We start from the raw sequence: 22,814 nt of genomic DNA on the forward strand, positions 1-22,814 counted from the left end.
TTTAAAAATATATAGAGTAACGCACAGCGCGACTTACACTTAAGGTCATATACCTGGTGGCAGGGAGCAGGCTCCAGGGCCCATGCTCTTAGCCACCACATTTTGCTTCCTTTCATCTATGCATGAAATACTCTGAAGTCCAAAAAAGAAATGAGCTAGTACAATATGTCCTGACGTGGACATTTGGTCAGAATCCATTATTTGGTTAAGAAATAAGTTATAGTTAAGTATGTACTCTGTAATCTACTATCTTTTTAAAAAGTATCTATGTTTATAGTTTTATACTGAACTAAAGGTCTGAAGTCTATACCAGGTTTCTTTTGGAGACTGGCATAACAGCTAGGGGGTTGGAGGAGACTTTCATACTTGTCTGTGTTCTGTCTTGTTTAAAGTTTTTATTTACAATAAATATTAGAGATATTTTAATTTAAAATGAAGATATCTGTTGACCCAGCACTTTCTTTTCTATGAATTTATCCTGAGGTGATTATTGGATGCAATTATATGTTCATAGTGATGTTTGTTACAGCAATAAAAAATAGTTAAAAACTAGAAACTAAATTCATAGGATGCTGGTTAAATAAATTACAATAAATTCATACAAAAGTATATTGTGTAACTATAAAAGAGAGTAATAAATCTATATTTGGTGGAAAGAGCACCAAGAGTTTTCTTGACTGAAAGAATCAAATTGTAGAATGGCAAGAATAGCATACTTCTATTTATGTATATAATTCATATATATATCATATATAATATAATTCATGCATTTACACTGAAAGATGTTTAAAAGAGGTTTTCTCTGAATGATGAGATAAGATGTTGGAATTTTTTGTATTTATTTTTTGGGACAGGGTCTTGCTTGGTCACCAGGCTGAAGTGCAGTGACATGATCACACCTCACTGTAAGCTTGATCTCCTGGGCTCAAGAGCTCTTCCCACCTCAGCCTCCTGAGTAGCTAGGACTACAGGCACACCATCATGCCTGGCTAATATTTTGTATTTTTTGTAGAGACGGGGTTTCACCATGTTACCTAAGCTGGTCTCAAACTCTTGGCTCAAGTGATCCTCCCGCGTTGGCCTTCCAAAATGCTGGGATTACAGGCAAGAGCCATCACACCCACTATAGATGTTGGAGTTAAAGATAAAAACTAAAAAAAAAAACTTTTCTATTATTGAGCTCTTTTCATAAAAGGTGTTCCCTTAAAATGAAGTATTTTTCACTTTGGGAAAAATGAAGTTGATAAAGCTTGTTCTAAGTTCCACTTCTAATATTATAACAGGTGAGTAATTTAGTTCTCATATTTTCAAAATCCTGTTTATCTCCCCTCTTTTTAATCTTGTCTATTCTGGCCTCAAAATAGAATTCTTAGCTGTTTCTTTTTATTTCCCTTTATTTGTCTACATTCCCTGAAGGCTGGAATGAAACAGATTTCTTAGAACTTCCTGTCAACACGTTACCAACTTGTTAATGCATTTTTATAGGGAAATATGGTAGTATCTTAAGAGACAGAGTTATGGTAAAAAAAAAAAAAAAAAGTGGCCATTTGGTAGTAGTTACTAAAGAGTTGAGAATAGAAGCTATCGAAATACTCATAGAAATTCAGAAGGCCTTTTGGATAATATGTGCTAACACTGGGGAAAAGTGAAGACCAAATTGAGGTCATTAGAAGGAGGGACGGTCGGGTGCGGTGGCTCATGCCTGTAATCCCAGCACTTTGGGAGGCTGAGGCAGGAGGATCATGAGGTCAAGAGATCGAGACCATCCTGGCCAACATGGTGAAACCCCATCTCTACTAAAAATACAAAAATTAGCCAGGCATGGTGGCATGCGCCTATAATCCCAGCTGCTCGGGAGTCTGAAGAGGGAGAATCACTTGAACCCAGGAGACAGAGGTTGCAGTGAGCTGAGATAGCACTACTGCACTCCAGTCTGGTGACAGAGCAAGACTCTGTCTCAAAAAAAAGGAAGAAGAAAAGAAGGAGGAGGAGGGACATGCCACCAAAGAAAATAGCAAAGAGGAATAGGAGGAGAATACTGGATTGCATGGCAGGAAACCTGAGTCCTAGTCCTGACTCTATCACTGGGCATGTCATGTCACTTCTCTGAACCTGTTTTCACTTGTAAGAAATGAAAGGGAAGAACAGATCCTTGGTTTTCAAACTGAGATCACCAGCCTTCTAGAGATTCTCTTGTTATGCTTCAGGGGCCACCATGGAAGCTGTAGAGCCGCAAGGCAGGACGGCTGGATCCTGGGCTCACACCCTGCTTTAACCAAGACAACTCTGGTTTTATTTATTTTATACAATGGAATTTCATGGAAGATTTTGATTGAATAAAGGGTTCTAATGTTTAAACCAAAAAAGGAGAGCGAAAAGTTTGAAAACCACAAACTAAGTTGATGTCTGAGGTTCCTCCTAGCTTTAAGTTCTTGTTTTGAAATTAATCTATGCCTCAAAATGTATGTAAGTAAGCAGTGAAAATGCAGTTTGCCCTGGAGAAAATTTCCAAGTCGCTGAACATCAATCATGAAGTCTCTGTTGCTAACATGTGGCAAGTTGATTTTTTTTGCTTCCCTTGGGTCAATTTACCATCTGCCTCATCTTCATCAAAACATTAATTTCAGCTTAATCCTCTTTCTTCCTCTCTGGTGGTAAAAGGACCTGGCTCACTTTGAAATAAAACAAATAGAGTACAGCTATGTTTTCATATGTGGGGTGGTTTCCATTTGATTTTCACAATACTAAAATGAATTCAGTAATTCAGCCTTTTTCTGAAACTCAAAGTCTAAAAAACTATTCAAATAAAATTAAAATGTACTAAAATTCATTAAGTGTATTGAGGATTCACTATATGAAAGGGGCAGTGCAAGGTGTGTCTGCCGATATAAATGTGATAAGACACTGCTCACAAGAAAATTAAGTCTGTGTTGTGAGTTCTAATAGCAGAACAGCCTATCAGGCTGCAGGGAGGTCAGGAAAACCCACAGGAGTCTTGCATATTGGGCAGGATTTGGGTAGGCATAGGTATATGGAGAAGGTATTACTGGTGAAGAGAATGCTAAACTAAGAAGTTTGGATTAAATTCAGTAAGCAGCAAAGCAGTTGGGACACATGTATGCTTTATGGAGATTAAGCTGGTATGAAAATATAGTGTAGGTAGAAGATGGCAGACACTAAGGTAACTGGAGTGTTGGCTGCTCCAATGGCCCAGATAAAGTGGTACAATGGGATTGTGGCAGTGGGAATACCAAGAAAGTGATTGATGACAGCTACACTTAGAGAAGACTTACAGAATGGCCATATGTAGACAGAACAAGTGTGAAGCTCTTATAATAATCAAAGAAGAAGACAGTGGTTTCTTGGGCTAAAGTGGTTGGAGAGTAGAAGAGTATATGCATTTAAAAACTATTGAGGAGGTAAAACTAACAGAGATTGAATGATGGATTGGACATGGAGGTGCTGTTCACTAAGACAGGGAACAATAGATAAAGACAAGTCATGGGTTCAGTGGGAGCCATGAGATTCAGTTTGGATGTTTTGATGCTGAGGAGTCTGAGACATCCAAGAGGAGATGGAGTAATGGGGACAAAAGTACCCTCTATTTGAGATTGTTTTGAGGATATGATGCTCTCAGAGAAGTTTTTTTTCAATGAATGTAAGAAACTATAAAGACTAATGGGTGAAAATTTATAGGATATATGGGATATTTTTATGACAGAATGGATATACAATGGTGCCTGCAGATATGTCTGGAGAGGTGGTACCATTAAATGAGATAATTTGATGAGGTTTTGCTGATAGTAAAAAAAAAAAAAGAAAGAAACTGATACTAGAGACTGGAGAGGTAGGGTTGGGGGTAGGATGGGAAGAGATCCGTCAACAGGTAAAAAGTTACAGTTAGACAGGAGGAATAAGTTTTGGTACTGTATTGCACAGTAGGGTGACTATAGTTAACAATATTGTACTGTATACTTAAAAATAGCTAGAAAGAGGATTTTGAATGTTCCCACCATAAAGAAATGATAAATGTTTGAGGTGATGGATATGCTAATTAGCCTGATTTGAACATTACACAATGTATACATGTATGGAAACATCACATTGCACCCCACAACTATGTACAATTACTATGTGTCAAAAACAAAATAACACTTAAAAACATTTAAAAAGAAACTGATAATAGGAAAGGACAAGAAACGTACATACATCTTTTTCTAGATTTTGTTGGTGTACAAGTTTTCAGTGAATGAGTGAGATATCTCTTCTGAGATCTTTGACTAGTGGAATTTTCCCTTCATCATATGTTTGAATGTTTAGAACTCTGTTAATGTTCTATTTGGTTCAAGTGGTTGTATGTTGGTTCTTTGGCGCCATTGTCAATAATAAAATTCAACAAAACAAACCCCTAAATATGGCTTTGTTTTTCTCTTTTTAAACATATCCAATTCTCAGCCTAAACCAGGATCCAATTTTTTCTTCTTATGTGGGAGACAAGTGTAAGTGACTGACCACCATTGAAATGACTTTACTAAGTAGACCCCTGTCCTCTTGCTAACCTTTCTCTTTATTCGGCCTCCCAATGCTTGCGTTTCCTTTTTCTCTATAATCACCTTCCTTGATGCAAACCTTGGCCTCTTCACCTACTTCTTGGTATATTTCCTTTCCTTTCCAGGGGCAAAGCCAGGGAATCTGTGTTTTAACCAGTGTTCCAAGTAATTTTTGATATTAGGCAACTTTGAGAAAATCTGTTCAGAATTTCTTCAGGGACCATCTTGAAGAGGCAGGAGAAAAGCAAGAGCTTGGATCATATATCCATCGCGTACATTCTTGATGATGTGAATACCATAGTTTAGGTGGTGATTCTAGCTAAAGCAAATGGCCATATTTCTTTCACCTGCTTCACTCAGACCAAGTCTGCACTTAACGCTTCACATGTGGCTTCTACATGAGTTTTTATCAGAAACAAAGATCCTGTCACTCAAGATGTTTGAAAATCAGAATTGTGGCCGGGCGCGGTGGCTCAAGCCTGTAATCCCAGCACTTTGGGAGGCCGAGACGGGCGGATCACGAGGTTAGCAGATCGAGACCATCCTGGCTAACACGGTGAAACCCTGTTTCTACTAAAAAAAAATACAAAAAACTAGCCGGGCGAGGTGGCAGACGCCTGTAGTCCCAGCTACTCGGGAGGCAGAGGCAGGAGAATGGCGTGAACCCGAGAGGCGGAGCTTGCAGTGAGCTGAGATCCGGCCACTGCACTCCAGCGTGGGCGACAGAGCGAGACTCCGTCTCAAAAAAATAAATAAATAAATTAAAAAAAAAAAGATAATCAGAATTGTGAATCCATTACTATCTTTGACTTTCCTAGTTTTCTTATCTATTCCCATTGAAATAATATACTCACAATCAGCCTAGAATTCCTCAGCTACTTGATGATCAAGACTTGAACTCTGTTACTGAGGGCTTACTATGTGATAAACTCTATTCTATGCAATGAACAAACCCTACAAAGTTCTTGTCTTTATCTTAATTTCAAATGGGGGATTTAAATAATAAAATAAATAGGTAACTTTTAGAATATTAGAAAGCAATTAGTGTTATTGGGAAAAATAAATCACAGAAAGAGGAATGGGGAGTCCCAGAATTCGGAGGGGGAGAGAGAGAGAGAGAGAGAGAGAGAGAGAGAGAGACAGAGAGACAGAGAGACAGTGTGGTGTGTGCGTGCACATAATTTTAAATAGGAAAGAAGGAAGTCCTCATCAGATGACCACACTGGAAGGAAGCCCTAAAGGATGCAAGGGAATAAGCAACATGGATATCTGGAAGAAACGCATTCCCAGGCATAGGAAATCACAGCAGATGTTTACTTAGTATTAGTCGAATGAATAGATACAAATGTAGGAATTCCTTTACCAAGATAGTTTTCTGCTCTTGGAACCATTTCTTCCATCTCTTCCCTGTACATTGTTAAAGTGAATGGCATTTGCTTGAATTAAGATCACCATCTAGACTACAGTATTCAAATAATTAAGAACATATATATTGCAGACATGATCTAAGCTCTTCTTTACAGTTGAAGAAACTGAGAGCCAAAGAGGGCATATAATTTGTCTGAAGTCATAGGGCTAACTAGGGATAGGGTAGAACTAGAGCTCAGGTTTTCTAAATTCCAGCCTCAAGTTGTTTTTGGTTGAGAAGATCTTTTATACATAGACCAGAAATCTAATTGAGTACTTTTCTTAAGTAAATGTTTTCTTAGTGAATGTATACTTTTATAATAATAATGTGACCAAGTTCCTTAATAATACATTCTTTTTCTTTGAATACTGCGTCTGAGTTCCCATACCTCCACATGTCCCTATAAGGAGAAAAAATGAAGAAGGAAAAGGGGAGAAGGGAAGAGGGATGAAGGAGAAAATTGAATGAAAAGTAACATGATGTGATACAATCAACTCTCACATAATCCCAAATCTTCCTCAACCTTAGTTCTTTCTAATATGTTGTAAGAATACTTCAAGTTCTTAACAATTCTGAAGTCAAATAATATATGTATTTTTAAATGAAAACTTTAATATGCCTATCCTTTATGGCACGATTTTATTAACAAATAAGCACTCATCATCATTATCAATTAATGGAATCTCAATGGGTCACACTGTGATAGCTTGATGTTTACTGCTTTAACATGATATCCCCTCAAACTTCAAATCCAAATTCCACCTGGTCATTCTGTCTAGTTCTACTTAAACACACTGCTTTCCCTTCCCATCTTATTTGGTAATGCGATCTCCATTTCCTCTACCATTTAATCTTCCCTGAGAAGCACTGCTGTTTCTGACATCTGTTCCTTTCCCATCCGCCTCTGTGAACTGAGATAAAGAGAAAATTTTCAAGAAATATAAAGCTCATCTGTCAACTTACTTCCCCTACCACCTGTCAGAGGCCTCACTGCCTCCCCCATGTGCACTCTTAACTCTAATGCACTTAAAGCGTTGATTGTTGAGCTCTTTTTCGAGTTTTTCCCCCATTCTCCATATTTTTAATATTAACTCTTCGTATATTGTATTTATTCATAATGTATTTGATCGCTCCCCATTATAACCGTTTTGTAAACAGCTCCTATGCCACAAGTTCTGTTATATCAAAAGCCTGGTATTTCAAGAAACTCCTATCTAGCCCTGAAACTCAAAGGCTCAACTTTAGGGTTTAACCTATAATCTGAGTGTTTGAAGACATACCACAGCTGCTACAGCTGCCAAAATGGGTATGGAAGCAAACAACCCTTTCTCTTCAATGACCTTATCATATTTGTTCATGTCCTTAAAATATTTAGGCTGGATTAATGCAATGAATTCTGGGTTTAGGACTCTCCTTGAAGACCTCCTGTGAGATTTAGTTAGCTTGCCTACTTTAGAACCCTGGCCAGATGAGCCATGTTTCCCATACTCTACACAGTTTACTTGTAATCTAGAAAAAGCTGGCTTTAAACTGAATTTCTTTTAAGAAATTCCCTGCTCATGTGTATTTTCTCAGGGTCTTCTATTTTGAAAGTAGAATTAAGATATAAATCTCCTATGTAAAATGTACCTTTCCCACCCTCTACTGTCACCCTTCAGGAAAAACAAAGCAAAACATCCAAATAGCTTCTTGTTTACTGGGGAAGCCAGATTTGAATTAAAGGAGCTACAGCCTGGTTTTCTGTAGCTATAGGGAGGGCATGGAAAAGTGCTCTCCATCAAGAACTTTTCTACATCTTCACCCTTGTTTCTGTCTCCCTCTGACGCCTCTCAGATTGGGGCTTTTGCGTTCTAAAAAGGTCCAGCACCTCTGTGAAGGCTCCCTTGACTGACATTCCTCCTCCCTCAACCACAGGTCACCAGGCCCATTGCCCTCATACACAGCTAGATGTACACTCTCTTAGTTGGAAAACAGTAGTCACTTTCTTCTCTCTATATAATGCTATAAAAATTATCACTATTTTGTATCAAGCCTCATTGTTTGCAAGTCTATTTTACATATTAGAATTCTTGAGAGCTTCATTTTTTTTCTTTTCTTTTCTTGAGACATGGTATTCCTCTGTCACCCAAGCTGGAGCGCAGTGATACTGGAGCGCAGTGATGCAATCTCAGCTCACTGCAGCCTCGACCTCTTGGGTTCAAGCAATCTTCTCACATCAGCTTCCTGAACAGCTGGGACCAGGGGTACATGTCACCATGCCCAGTTAGTTTTGTTTTGTTTTTTATTTTTTGTAGAGATGAGATCTTACTTTGTTGCCCAGACTGGTCTTGAATTCCTGGGCTCAAGCAATTCTCCCACCTCAGCCTCCCAAAGCACTGGGATTACAGACATGAGACATTGTGCCCTGACAAAGGTTTCAATTTTTACACTTCCAGATACCATGCCTAGCACATTATATAAACTCAAGTCGTTTGTTGAAATAATTTAATTTTTAAAACTAAAGTATTAATAATGCATGCACATGATAACAGTTCATAGTTTTGAAGAAGGTATGGTGAGAAGCAAGTCTCCTGCTCCAACCCTCTTTACCTCTACTTCAAAAAGAAATTTTTAAAAAATTTCTCTTTAGATATTCTGATCCATAACACTATATTATATGCTTATATTTTTACTTCTTGCTTTAACCACTTTAGACAACAGTTCCTGACTCTTCCTATTAAAGAGGAGGTTATAGCTCGCTCATAATACCTCTTAAAGTTTTCCTTCCAATAGTCAATAGATACGCAAGTCCGCAATTCCTTAACTGAAGTCCTTGGAGCCACATATATTTCAGAATTCAGATTTTTTTAGAATTTATAAAGGTAATATTTTGTATATATCATATGCCACAAACCCCCATGTTTCTACAGTAAAATATGCAAATACTCACTTAAGTGGGATAAATATTGTAAATAACATCATATTAGTGCAAATCAGATTCTGCCAACAAAAAACTTGCCAAAAGTTGTCTTCTTCACCTTGTTACAGTGAAACCACAAATTACCTAAATTCCTCAGTCCTCCTTACCCTTACTCATTAATTTTAATTTTACCAGTATAGCAAAGAACACAATTCTTTCACTTTTAAAAAATCTTCATGTACATAATCCAAACCCAAACCATCCAATTATTTAGTTTCTATCAATCTCATTATTTAATTCTCATTGGGCTACAGAGCTATTTTCTTATTAATTACTTTTCTTAAGCGTCTGGCTCAATATACCAGTGTCCTTCTTTTACTCTCTTCACGTTGACTGTTCACTAAAGTGCTCTCTGTAATGATATAACACTGAGATTATGTCTAGAAAATAGAATTACATTTCACAAGTAAAAAGGACACTTTTGAAACCCTCAAACACGTAGGAAACATTTTAAATAGCAGATAACCAGATTCTATAGACCATAATCTATTTTAGCAGGAATAAACAGAAATTTTTCCTGTCTCATTATCTAAAATATGTTGAACAAATATAGAATGTTATTCACTATAAAACTAGCATCTAATAATTCAGGAAAGACACAGCCGTTAACCATGCTAGTTTAAAATATGATCACAAACATATGAAGACAGGTAGAAAAAAAAAATACATAAACTACCTGTATTTTTCCAAATGCACTCATTGTGATTTCTCTCCCACCACCATCCTACACATTTCTTTACAAAGTTTTGTCTATTCTTCTCAGTCTTTTTCCTGAGAGGAAGTCAACCATAGAACAAACTTTAGTTGATAGGCTGTAGTTTAAAAAGTAAGGAGAGAGTAGAACACTGCCTGGTATATAGTAGATTCTAAAATATAGGCTAAATTTTCAGAAACAAAATTAGGAGAAAGAGAAGAAAGAGAGTTTGAGAACAGAAAAAACAATGATCGAATAAGAGGCAGTGAGCAGAAGAAAATAAAGCGTGAAGCCAAAAGTCTATGAGGAAACACATCTCTAATGGAAAAGAGGCCTCCAGTCCATTTAGAGCCTTGTCCCATTGAATCTTCACTTACCGCTACACAAAAGGAGGCAGTAGGAGCTTTTAAATATCTCTGAGAGTAAAGGACTGAACACAATTGGTTGACAGGCCCCAACCATACCAAGACATGGCTTTCCACGAGCCATGTCTGTTTTGGATCTCTGAAAGTAGCTTTTTAGTGCTGCTGCTCCTCATAGGGGCAGGGACCAGCAGCAAAATAACAGTGGAAGTGCCCAAGCTCAGAAAGACCTCTCCACCTTTCCATATTTCAAGGGATAGTAGTGATGCTCTAAGAGGGAGGTGTAAAGAGGCTGAAGAAAGTGAGAGCATCTTAAATGCCACTAAATGGCTGATAGTGCTTATGGACTATAATTATAGTCAGAACATTGTTTTATTAAGAAAGATTCCATTGTCGTTGTAACCAATAACTATAAATGTGTCACCCCAATTAATAAAGTGAGATTCTTGCAAAGCTTGTAAATGACCTAATTTTTTAAAAATCTGAAATTTGCTTGGCTGGTAGTGAAATGAAATTTTAATGTCATTTCCAGAATCCATTATGATAGTAAATGTCTAGATACATATCCAGTTACAGAGGGAAAATATCTAGGTGGGAAACTTGGCTTATCTTGACGTTGAAATCTGAACATAAGCAAAGGTCACAGACATATTCAACAAATGTTTTGTGCTTTGTGTGGTTGCAGCGTCTGTGTGTGTGTGTGTGTGTGCATACGTGTGTGTGTATTCCCTCTACTCCCATTTCTTCTCTACATTTACCCTAAAGAAACTTTAGCAATCACAGAGGTAAAAAGAATGTTACATTTGCCCAAGGAGTTAAATTCCATTTATAAGAAAGAAACATTTACTAAAAGGAATTAATCATTTTTCTCCAATTTGGCCTTGAGTGTTTCTGAGTAACCTTTCGAATTTAAGAGATAAACAAGTAGTTTTTGGCTTCACATGTAAACTGATAAATTGAAGTCTTTTATCTAGTCATGACTTTAGCACCCATCACAAATGAGGAAGCCAGGTTTTTATTTCTGCTTATTTTTAAATGGGGAGGGAAATTTTTCAGGAAGAAATAGATCAATACTCACTGGTTAATGTGCAGTGTAAACACTACTATGGTAGACCATGCCTCAGATAAAGTCACTGATAGGGGAGTCAAGTACTTCAAATTTTACACAGAGTTGTCTTTAAACATTTTTAGGGATAAACTGTATAAAACACATGTGAATCTTCCAAGGGAATTATACCTTCAATGGAGAAGCCACTCTTGAATATGATTTCCCAATAGATTAAGAGATTATATTTGGATGAGATATGGAATGTTGCATCTAATTTTATAACTAAATGGTAAATTTCTTGATTTTGTTCAAGTTCTCTTATGACTCTGATTTCCTTGACAGCAGGTTTGAAAAATATATGTCTGCAGGTTTGTGCTCCTCCTGATCTGCTTCCTTCCTTCCTTCCTTCCTTCCTTCCTTCCTTTTCTTTCTTTCTTTCTTTCTTTTTCTTTAAAGTATTAAGCATAAATTATAAATTGAATTATCAGACATTTTCAAGAAAATAACTCAAGGTTTTATAACTCTTTAGGATTTATAAGAGCCAAATCTGCTTAAAATTCAAATTAAGCTGCAGGGCATAAAGATTCACACAGTGGTTCCACAGCTAGGTTTCTGACGCATCAGTTACCTGGCTCTGTCTCGTAAGCAATCACAGGGACTAACTCTTAGTTAGTTCCAGTAAGAGAAGATGACTATTGAGTCCAACCAATGTGTACAATTTGAGGGGAAATTTTATAGTTTTACCTTAAAAAATTTTTTTTGCTATTCCCCTATCTCATTTTTTTATCTTTCAATTTTTGCTCTGACATCTTCCAAAGTTTTATCTCCCAATTTTTTCTCTGATAAAATTAAGTGCCTCCGATTTCCCTGATTTTCAACTTTTGGATTGCTTCTTAATTTAAAATATGCATACATAAGAAAGACTGGAGCTTGAAAACTTCACTAAGTTTATGTCATCCTCTTTGGGTTCTTATGCATTCAAAAATCATTCTATTTCCCAGCAAGCATACCTTATTTGACGACCATAAAGACCTGTGCATGTGGATGCCGGGGCAAATGCGCATACAACTTATAATCAAGAATTTAAGTTTGCATTCCAAAGAGAAGCTACCATATGGCAGCATTTCTGGAGAACATTGTTATTTTATATGTTCCAAAAGCCAAGAGGATTCAAGTTGCTGTTCAAAAGAGTGATAGACATGGTGTCTGCCCAATCAGCTTGGAAACCATGACTACTAAAACAGTCTACACATATTGGCCAGGATTATTACAGTCAGAACCAATACTAAAGTGTTCCACTAAAATATCCAAACATTCATCTTTAGGTTTAAATGTGCTTACTTGATATTTGTTGAGTACCTACAATTGAAATTTCCAAATAGTTGCATGTTGTTTATGAAATTGGTCTGTTTCCTAACAGTATTAACTTATATTAAGATATGTGAATATTTACTAGGTAAGGATCAATTACTCTGGCACTTTACACCATAGATCTGCTTTCTGCATTTTTGTCTATTTGGTCCTTTCTCTGATCAATATGCCCTTCACTGGCAGCTGTAAAAGGAAAGGACTAATTTAAAATGTGCTAATTGCAGGTATTTTCTCATTCTCTCAGTGTTACTATTGGAAAAAATGGCTGATTTATAAATATTAATTTTTTCAGCAATCTTTCTATATCCACACTCCTATGCATTTACTTTTAAATTTATATCCTAGCTTGTTCCCAGTCATTTTTATAGCTATAGGATATTAACTATAGTATATAATAATTAAGATACTATAAGATTCTAAAATGCTTCTGACTTATCCCAAACATATCTAATTACGTTTAGTACAGCTTTAGTGGTAAAATATATTCACTGTATGCCAAGTATTTGTGTGTGTGTGTGGGGGGGGGAATGAGGTGTTTGTATGTGTATATATGTACATATGTACATATATGTATCCAAAATTTCCTTTGTTAATAGCAATAAACAAGTAGGACAATATATTGCCCAACCAGACCAACTTCTATGTTTTATTTTCCTCCATAAGAATTATAACAGGTTACCATGAAAGTTCGAAATCAATTTCTCAAGTCATTAGATATACATCACAAATTCAAAAGAAGAATAGAAAAAAATGCTTTCTGTCAGCTTTAATTTAGAATAATTCCCATTGTCTAAAGATGTAAGAAACATATAACAGCTTTTATTTTTAAGTGATTCCTTCGGCAGTTACACAGTACGAAGAAGACCACAGCACCAGGAAAACGTTTCTACCTGAAGGAGTAGATTAAATTTGCTTTACAGTAAAACTCTTGCCAGATAATGATGGCTGTTTTTGTTTAAAATTTTGTTTAAAAATTGTTAAAACGTGCTTGCAGAATCATTTCTAGTGGTATTTAATTTCTCTGATGCCAATATGCTTTTTTTTTTTTTTTTTTTAAGACAGAGTCTTGCTCTGTTGCCCGGGCTGGAGTGCGGTGACATCGTCTCTGCTCATGCAATCTCCACCTCACAGGTTCAACTGATGCTCCCACCTCAGTCTCCCGAGTAGTTGGGATGACAGGCACCCACCAACACGCCTGGTTAATTTTTTGTATTTTCAGTAGAGAAGGGGTTTCACCATGTTGGCCAGTCTGGTCTCGAACTCCTGATCTCATGATCCGCCCACCTCGGCCTCCCAAGGTGCTGGGATTACAGGTGTGAGCCACCATGCCCGGCCACCAATATGCTTTTTTTTTTTTAAACAATGGATTCATAATTGTTCTGTAAGTTTTGTTTAACTTTTTGTTGAAATATCCAGAAATACACACCTCACACAATTTCCACAAACTGAATGTTCCCGTGTAACCCATATCTAGACCAAGAAACAGAACACTACCAGTACCCAGAATGCCACTCCCCTTGTGCCCTCTTCTAACAATGCTTTTTAATTAACCATGCCAATGCAGTTTCTGCAAAGAAGTCATTTCTGAAGCACATATAGAGTAAAGCAAGATCAACTTGTAATTTCTAGGTCTATTGGCCTGAAGCAAAGTTGGTTTGTGTGCAAGGAGCCTCCTCTAAAAATCAACTGTGGCCCGGCCCTGATGGTGCTGGAGTTATTACTGCTGCTGCTCTCCTGTTGTTCAGAGTAAGAGTTCAGTTGAAGAAACAGTATGTGGGAAGAGAAGAAAGAACACTGGACTTAGAAGGCTGCAAACCCACTTCAGATTTTCTTCCTCCAAGTAGGTCTTTGACCTGGGCAACTGAGTTCACCTTTCCAGTCCTTAGTTTCCTTCATCTACAAAAAAAAAGATGTTTGACTATACGATGATCTCTAAGATTTGCTCCTGTGCTAAAAGACCATGATTTCACAGCAAAAGACAGGTAAGGCGAGAGTACATCGGTTAAAAAGGACTCTCTCTCCCTTCCAATACTGGTCCTACTGTGGGAGCTTTCACCTTTCATCTTTACTGTTTCTGTTTCAAAATCACATGTTCAGCATGGATTAGAATTATCTGATCTTTCCTTGTGATATACCAAAATCAGTTTGTGATATTTAAGAAATAATTTGTAAGACCATAAGTTGAAAATACTTATTTGCCTTGCTTTTAGTTTCTTGTGACAATACAATGTGAAAGGTTTGGGCTTTTTAAATGACATATCACACCTTCTCCTGTGGTGACCTGTGCACCATAAGATTAAGAATTTTGCCACATATATATACACACACACACACACACACACACACATATATACACATATATGAAATGTGAAAAGCTCAGAAAATGTAATGCTCGTGAATGAGTTGATAATTTTTGAAGGCAATCTTGTTTAAAGATAAGGAATAGGTTAATTTTTCTGCAAAGCTATTTTCCATCATATGAAATATGTTCAGTGACTGCACAACAGTAAAAGATATACATCAACTTCTATTTAAGAACTTCAAAACTCCTGACAATTGGCTCATATGAATCATTGTCAGGAAGAAATCTTCCAGCAGCAGTGACTAGCCTCAATCTGCTATCTAGCTGAGGTGTGATTGATACCAGGGACTGAGCAATTTTCCAGCTTCTAGCAAAATATGGAAACTGCTACAAAATTAAGAATTAGAAATCTGATAACAGACGTCCTTTCTGTTCTTTTTTTGCTATTATTGCAATTGCAATATATTCCCTGTATGTCCTTTTTTCTGATTTATCAGACTTTTCGTTTGACATTACAACAAGCCTGGTGACAGCTCTCCTAAAATTATTTGTATTAGGTGAATAAAAACCAAACTACTGCCTATTAGCTACAAATTCATTCCTTTGCTAAATACAACAAATAGATAGCATTAAAGAACTTGAACAATTTGATCTTGGTTATGTAAAAGCATTACAACAAACCCTCCAACCCTCCTCCATCCTCGTAAATGTCATTCTCATAAGGCAGACAGACACACTCACAAAACTCCAGGTTCCATTTTCTTTTCAATTTCCACCTGTTCCTTAAAAATTCATTTCTTCACAATTATTCTCTGATCTTATTTCAGTTTCTGCAGCACGAAAACTGTGCAGAAACCCAAGTTTTAGTAATCAGTGTACAATTTTGTATGTGTAGTCTTCAAACATCCAGAGTTTTTCCTTTTGCTGTTCATCTGACCCATCAATGTAAAAAAATTGGTTTAAACTAGACATTGTATATCAGATTCAGACTGGTAACTTTCTCCTGTCACATTCAGTCCACATGAGATACTTAAGGATGTAATAAAACATAAGAAAAGCATATTCTAGCTGCTTGCTATTTTGAAAAGAGCAAAAAATCCTTTCAGACGGTAATCAATTTCATTGTGGAGGAGATTTCTGCAAAATGCATTAAGAAGTTCACGCCTGTGGCAATGGTCACTGCACATATTTTGGAATGTCTCCCAGACTATAAGACTTTTTCCAGACATCCAGGAGAGACTTTAGTATGACAGGGATCCTGCTCTGGGCCTTAAAAAATTGTAGAAGGAAAACTTTAGAAGGTTCAGTTTCAGCTGGGTTTTGTTTCTTAGACAGCCGAGTTGCCTAGGTTATGGAAAATACTAGTAATTACGGAGTGATGATAATCAGAAAAATCTCACTGTCTTCTTTTTCTGAAGGCTTAATTAGTTAGTCAAGGTATTGGTTAAGCAATAATGCTCCTTTGCTTCCTAAATATCTTTATGGATAGGGTTGATTCTATCCTACCTGAGATAGTGAAATCACCAAAAGGAATTATGATAATATTTTTAACTTTTGGAAACAAACTGGAAGATATATTTCTGTTTACTAACCTGCCCTTTGGCTGCAGTAACAATCTTAAATTTCTCGTATTTGTTCAGTTTTGTTTTTAGGGAGGGAAGGACGGCTGAAATTGCTGGATGTAAAAAGTGACCTTTACTTCCTTCTCTACCATGTTTATCTCTAAATTCTTCCCTCACACTTGGCTTTTGCTATCGCTAGGAATGAAATCTGAGTATAGAAACCAACATAATTTATATCTTAAAGGATACGCTGATGTATGTTGAAGCCTCGGATTTTCCACAGACATATGTTATCCACTTTCTTGTGTCTCTCAAAGGCACAATTTTTCTTTTTTAACATATTTTGCCTTCTATAAATTGAATTCATCTTACAAATTAAAAAATGAAAGAAAAGGTTTTCTTAGTGTTTTGTTTCACATTATATCTTGGTTCCCTTTATAGGTTTTTTGATTTGTTCAGATGTAACTTTATACTTTCTTTATTATTCTTGTACTGGCTTCATATTCCCTTCTTGCTCTTTAGGCATCTTGAGTTCCAGCTCAGCTTCCTTCTGATCCCCAATCCACACAGCTCCTGGTGTTAGAAACATTGTGCTTCTTGGACTCCATTCTTCACCCTCAGTTCTTCCCACAAGGGCTAAATGTTAGTTATCCTTAGGGAGGCAAATGCCATTTTTCTCACCTTACCGAGTCTCACATTTCTTTGTTTAGAACCCAAACAGGCAAAAAAAAAAAAAAAAAAAAAAAAAAAAAAAGCACGCTCTCTTACTCTTAATTATCTATATATTTGATGTCATTTATAAGAGAGTTGTTTTGCAAAAAGCACTGACTTAGGAATCTGAAGACTTAAATTATGCTTCAAACTCTGCCATTTACTAGAAGGGTAACCTTGACTAAAAAAAAGTGAACTTTGTTACTCAGCTTTCTCATCTGCAAAATGGGAATAATTCCTTCCTTACCTAACTCACATCTTTGTTACAAGAATTAAATGAGACAGTCTATGTCAACATATTTCAAATTTAACATCTTGTAATGAGGTTAGAATGGTGTTTGGCACACAGTAAACACGAAGTGTTAGCTACAATATTATTATTATATAATTATTGCTATTAAAATGGCAAAGCATCAAAACAATAAAGAATCACTTGCTAGTGCATTTTTTATTGTTGTATTATATCATCTTATAATTAATAATCTTTAAAATTAGTTTATTTTTTAAAATTTTACAAATCTATTTAGCTGTTTAAACTCAGACATCAGTAACTGCATTTTCCAGACAAGGGAAAAAAATGGCCTGGGAAATATTAGACTGAAAAATCACTGGGCTGTGTGAAGTGCCCTGTAATGTATGGCTCACTGGTTACATGCGCTTACGAGACATTTCTGGAGCTGCAGTTGTGGATCAGCATGAACCAAGGTAGGAGCACCCTCAGACACAGAAGTGCATTGCTATTGGGCCCTTGGGAGACATGGAAGAGTCTTCTCCTTGCTTAATGCAAATAGCAATAATCACCCTGGCCCCAGAGACCAGTCAGTGTAGCCTATCTGGGGTAGTGATAGGGTAGTTCTTGAGAACCACTCACTTGGTTCCTGGGTAAACAGAAATGTTTAATAAACCGGAATTGTGTCTAGTGTAAGTAAAGTTGAAAAATGATCAATATTCACCCTTGATGCCTGTATTCCTTTGCTAGGGCTATCATAACAATACACCACAGACTGGATAGATTAAACAATGTAAAATGATTTTCTCATGATTCTGAAGGCTAGGAGTCCAAGATCAAGGTGTTAGCAGGTTTGATTTCTCCTGAGGCCTCTCCCCTTGGCTTGCAGATAACTACCTTCTTGCTGTGCCCTCACAAGGTCTTTCCTCGGTGTGGGGGGCTTTGATGCCTCAATGTATGTCAAAATTACTCTTCTTATAAGGATATCAGTCAAACTGGATTAGGGTCCCCCGTGATGACCTCATTTTAACTTAATCTCCTGTTTAAAGACCTTATCTCCAAATACAGTTAACATTCTGGCACTGAGGGTTAGGGCTTCACCATATGAATTTGGGGGTGGGGGACACCACAATTCAGCACATGACAGAGCTTTCCCAATCTTCTCTCTTCTGTTGCTTCCTCCACCAGTCGCTTCCTTTCTACCTGGATCCATGTACTTCAACAAATTTTATTTTCCCCATGGGTCCCTAGTCCTCACTGTTTCTGAATACTTCTACAGAAATAGTTGATCATGCACAAATGTGCAAGTGCTTTGAAATCTGCATTGTCATCTGAAAATGATACATTATTATGACTTCCAAGAGCCTAAGCCTGGCAGTGTCAAGGACTAGCGGAGAGGAAGGCAGCATCTTCTTCCTTGGGCTAACATAAGACCCAATACATGGGCAAGCTTCCCGTACCCTATTGGTGCTTTCCAGAAAGCAAATAGGGTATGTAGAAATAGTTTATTTTAATGAATTTGCTCTCATGGTTATGGAGGCTGGGAAGTCCAAAATCTGCACAAAAGGATGAAAAGCTGGAGACCCAGAAAAGAGTTGATGCTGCAGCTTGAATCTGAAGGCAAATCCTCTTTTCCTCGGAGATCTCAGCCTTAGCCTTCAACTGATTGATAAACCTTACCTACATTATGGAGGGTAAACCTGCTTTACGCTAAATCTATTAATTTAAATGCTGATCTAATCTAAAAAATACGCTTACAGTGACATTTAGACTGGTGTTTGACCAAATTTCTGGGTATAGTGGCCTAGCCAAGTTGATGTATAAAATTAAAATTAATCAGCACATCAGCAAAACATGATCTAGATAAAAATACATGAGGACTGATTTTAGAAATAGATCCTTACATGTAAAGAGCAAAGCCAAAAGTTCTGCTGTGTCTGTTTTGTGTCTTCTACTACTTGTGGTCTCCTCTCTTCTAAATCTTGGGGAAAAACTACAATTTGTAGTTGAGATACTCTCAGTCAAAATTCTCACTTGGGTTTATATAAACATCTTTGTGCTTGTTCTGTCTCATTCAAAAAATAGTAAACTCTTTGGACAAGCAACGATTTTTTTTTCACTTTCTACATAAAGTTATACAAACTTAGCATTGTTACTGGATAACTCAAAATGGAAGTAAAGGCAGTTTTTTAAAAAAGAAATACTACACTTAAAGAAGTACATTTTTTTTGTATCCTCTAAAAAGCCTGAATCTAATATAAAGTTTAAAAATCAGTGCTGAGATACTATGATATATTTTTGCAAATAATATGTTAAGGTGAGTTTTTAAATTCTAGAAGCCTTACTCTGAAACTCAGATTTCCAAAAAAAAACTCAACACTGTTTTAAACACAGGAGGAGGAGGACATTTACAACGGAAATATCTATGACAACATTTACAATCTAAGCATTCATTCATAAAGCATACACATAAAAACAAAGAAACAAGAAAACTCACTTAACTTCCAAATTTCAAAATACAGAAAATAAAAGCAGTATAAATCTGAGAACCAAATTCAATGCCTTTCTCCTGTTGCTCTCCCTGTTACTCTGCTTTGAAAGTGGAATTCATGCCCTGCCTACCTTTGAATGCTGAGCACCTGGCACATAGTAAATGCTAAGCAAACGTTTCTGGAATAAAAATAAGAACTAAAACTTTAAAAAGTATTCAATTAATTCCCATGAAAATTATCTGAGAACTAGGAGATCCAAGGACATCTTCAGTTAGGGTGGAGTTACCTAAAATGACCCTTTGACCTATATCAAGGTTTGGACTAAAGAATACAGGGGAATTATTCACACACTTATTGAACAGAAGCTTTTTTGGTGCTATCTGCATTCATGTCACAATGTCAATATAACACTGGAACCCTAAGCATCCTGTCAGTGTTTTCTGATACTTGTGGAAGTAGCACTAAGGACATGTTGGTAAAACGTCCCTGCTTGCCTCAGAAAATGACTTGCCTCAGGCAGTAATTATTCCCCTTCTGACCCCATGGTAGACTTGGGGGAGAATAACAAAAGCCAGAAAGTATAATGAGCGGATACAGGCTTCTGCTCCTTAAGAAATCCTGAGCATCTACCAGGCATTTGTTGGGTGGTACAGAAATAAAACTCAGTCCATAATAGGAGCACCTAATGGACAAAGAGAAATATGATAGGGACTACAATATACAGAAATTCAGAGAAGTAGTAACAAATTAATCTGGGGAGCTTCAGTAATCTTCACAAAGTATGTAACAGTTGAGCCTGATCTTTAAGTCTGAATACAAATTTTCCAAGCACAAAATAGGTTTAGGGAAGATACTTCAGGTCAGTAGTTCTCAAAGTGTAAACAACAGCTTCTGGGTGTCAGCAAGATCTTTTCAGAGGACCCAGATAAAAGGCCCATAGGAAGACTATTTCATAATAATGCTAACTCCTTATTTGCCTTTTTCCCTATGTTGACGTTTGCACTGATGGTGCAAAAGAAAAGGTGGGTAAAACTGCTGGTGCCTTAGCACAAGTCAAGACAGTAGTGGCACCAAATTGTACCTGTAGTGGTGTTCTTCAATGCCAGGTACTTGCAGTAAAATTAAAAAAAAAAAAAAAAAAAAAAAAAAAGCAGTGTTATTTAGGCAAATCTTTGATAAAATAGTAAAAATTATTAATTTTTAACAATATTGACCTTTCAGTACGTGACTGTTTAATATTCTGTGCAAAGAAAAGAGGAAGTAGACATCTGCTTCCCGCAGTTCAATGCTTGTTTCAAGGAAAAACACTTGTGTGATTGTTTGAGTTGTGCTTTTTTCAAAAAACACTATATTTACTTGAAAGAATCACTGACAAACTACAGTAATTCAAACGTATCACAAGCTGTGGTTACTGTCCCATGAAACCTTAATTCAGTTGTATAACATGTCAAGGAAAACAGCTGATATTATTGGATTCCAATCCTAAAATTACAGCCTGTAAGTAAAAATTAGAATTTTGCAAAACTTGTATCTGCCATAGTAAGCTTGAAGGCTTCCCAATATTTAAAGACTTATTTGATGCAATCGGTGGTGATATTAACCAATGTAATTTTTTATGTATAATGAAATGAGTGAACATTTAGAAGATTCACATATGATTCAGGGAAGCAATATGCTTCAAATGACCAACACATGATATTGCAAATTCATGCATGGGTAAAAGATCCATTCAAGGTGCAAAGGAGACTTTTGAATAGATTTTAATGTCATAGACTATGAAAAGTTAGTTGGTAGGGTATCAGACTCATTGCAACTAACATTTAAGGAACTATCACTTGTTGAGTTTTGGTGTAGTATAAAGAAGAATATCTACAAAATAATCTGAAAATGTAATCAAAATACTCATTCCTTTTCCAAGTACATATTCATTAGAGGCTGAATTTTCTTTATATCCTTCAACCAAAACAACACATAGCAATAGAGAGAACACAGAAGCAGATGTGAGAATCTGTCTTCTATTAATTCAGACATTAAAGAGATGTGCAAAAATATAAAGCAATGTCACTCTTCTAATTTTGTTTTGTTTTGGAAAATACAGATTTTTTTCACAAAAATGTATCACTTAGGTTAACATTTAATGGATTCATTATTATTTTTAATATTAATACATATTTATTAAAATTCTCCATTTTAATTTCCTGTATGTTGCATGTTGATAAATGTAGTTTATAGTCCACTTAAACAAAGCTCCTAAGGGGTATTCAATACTTTTTAAGAATTTAAGCAGATCCTGAGACCAAAAAGTGTAAGAACTGGTAGTTCATTTAGACAAGGTAGCTTGAATAAAGGCAAAGTTCATGCTAGGGAAATACAGTGAGTTCTTGAAGTGGAAATAGGAACAGGCTTCTCCAAGGAGGTGGCTAGAGACTATAGCCACTATAGAAAGGTAACTTGGGAAGATTATAAAAGAAACTCTATGCCCTGATAAAAAGTTTTAATTTATCCTCCATTCTGATGGTTTTCAAACTTTCAAGACTATTACCCTTGGTCAGAAGTATATTTTGCATCATGAAACGGTACCAAAACACTGCACGTTTATATAGAAAAATACAAGTAGAACAGAGTTTCACAGAACAATGTCTTTACCAAATGTGATACACTCTATTATCTTCTTTTCCATTATATTTTAATAGCTGAATGTAATTCACTAATTTGAATTCACTACTAATTAAAAGCCTGCAACCTGTAACTTGTAAACCACTGTCCTATGTAGTGGAGAATCAAGAGGCAGTAGATGTTTTGCCCAGGGAAGTGACATGATCACATCTGTGTTTTTAGAATCACAATGTGGTGTGGAGGGTAGAACATTCAGGATGCTGCTGTAATGGCCCAGAGGCATTATGGTAAGCATGTGGCCTGAACCAGAAGATTGAGAGGAGGGGCCACATTTGAGAAAGAAAAAACCATCAGGATTTGAAGGCAAGTTTAATATAATGCTTTTTTAGAAGGAGAAAGATACACCCACAGGGACTTTGAGGACGTGTAGTTTGGGAGAAGCGTGTGGCTGCTGAGGCCATTAACAAAGACAGAACATGCAGAAGAGCAATAGGTTTGCAGGGCATGGAG

The 22,814-nt window shown here is 36.5% G+C and overlaps 1 protein-coding gene across 10 annotated transcripts in view; it reads right to left on the reverse strand.

Annotated features, from left to right (window-relative positions):
• The window catches only part of DNM3 (dynamin 3), a 566,482-nt gene that overhangs the window by 184,652 nt on the left and 359,016 nt on the right, over positions 1-22,814 (reverse strand). Inside the window, exon 16 of one of the 10 annotated variants that reach the window (XM_031662802.1) lies at positions 13,701-14,288. The exons of the other annotated variants lie outside the window; for them this stretch is intronic. Coding sequence (XP_031518662.1) covers positions 14,214-14,288 — 75 coding nt within the window. The 3' untranslated portion in view covers positions 13,701-14,213. Of the gene's footprint in view, positions 1-13,700; positions 14,289-22,814 lie in introns of those variants that run through there. 10 annotated transcript variants of the gene reach the window in all.

The sequence above is a fragment of the Papio anubis genome, chromosome 1, assembly GCF_008728515.1.
Source record: "Papio anubis isolate 15944 chromosome 1, Panubis1.0, whole genome shotgun sequence".
NCBI classification, from domain to species: Eukaryota; Metazoa; Chordata; class Mammalia; order Primates; family Cercopithecidae; genus Papio; species Papio anubis.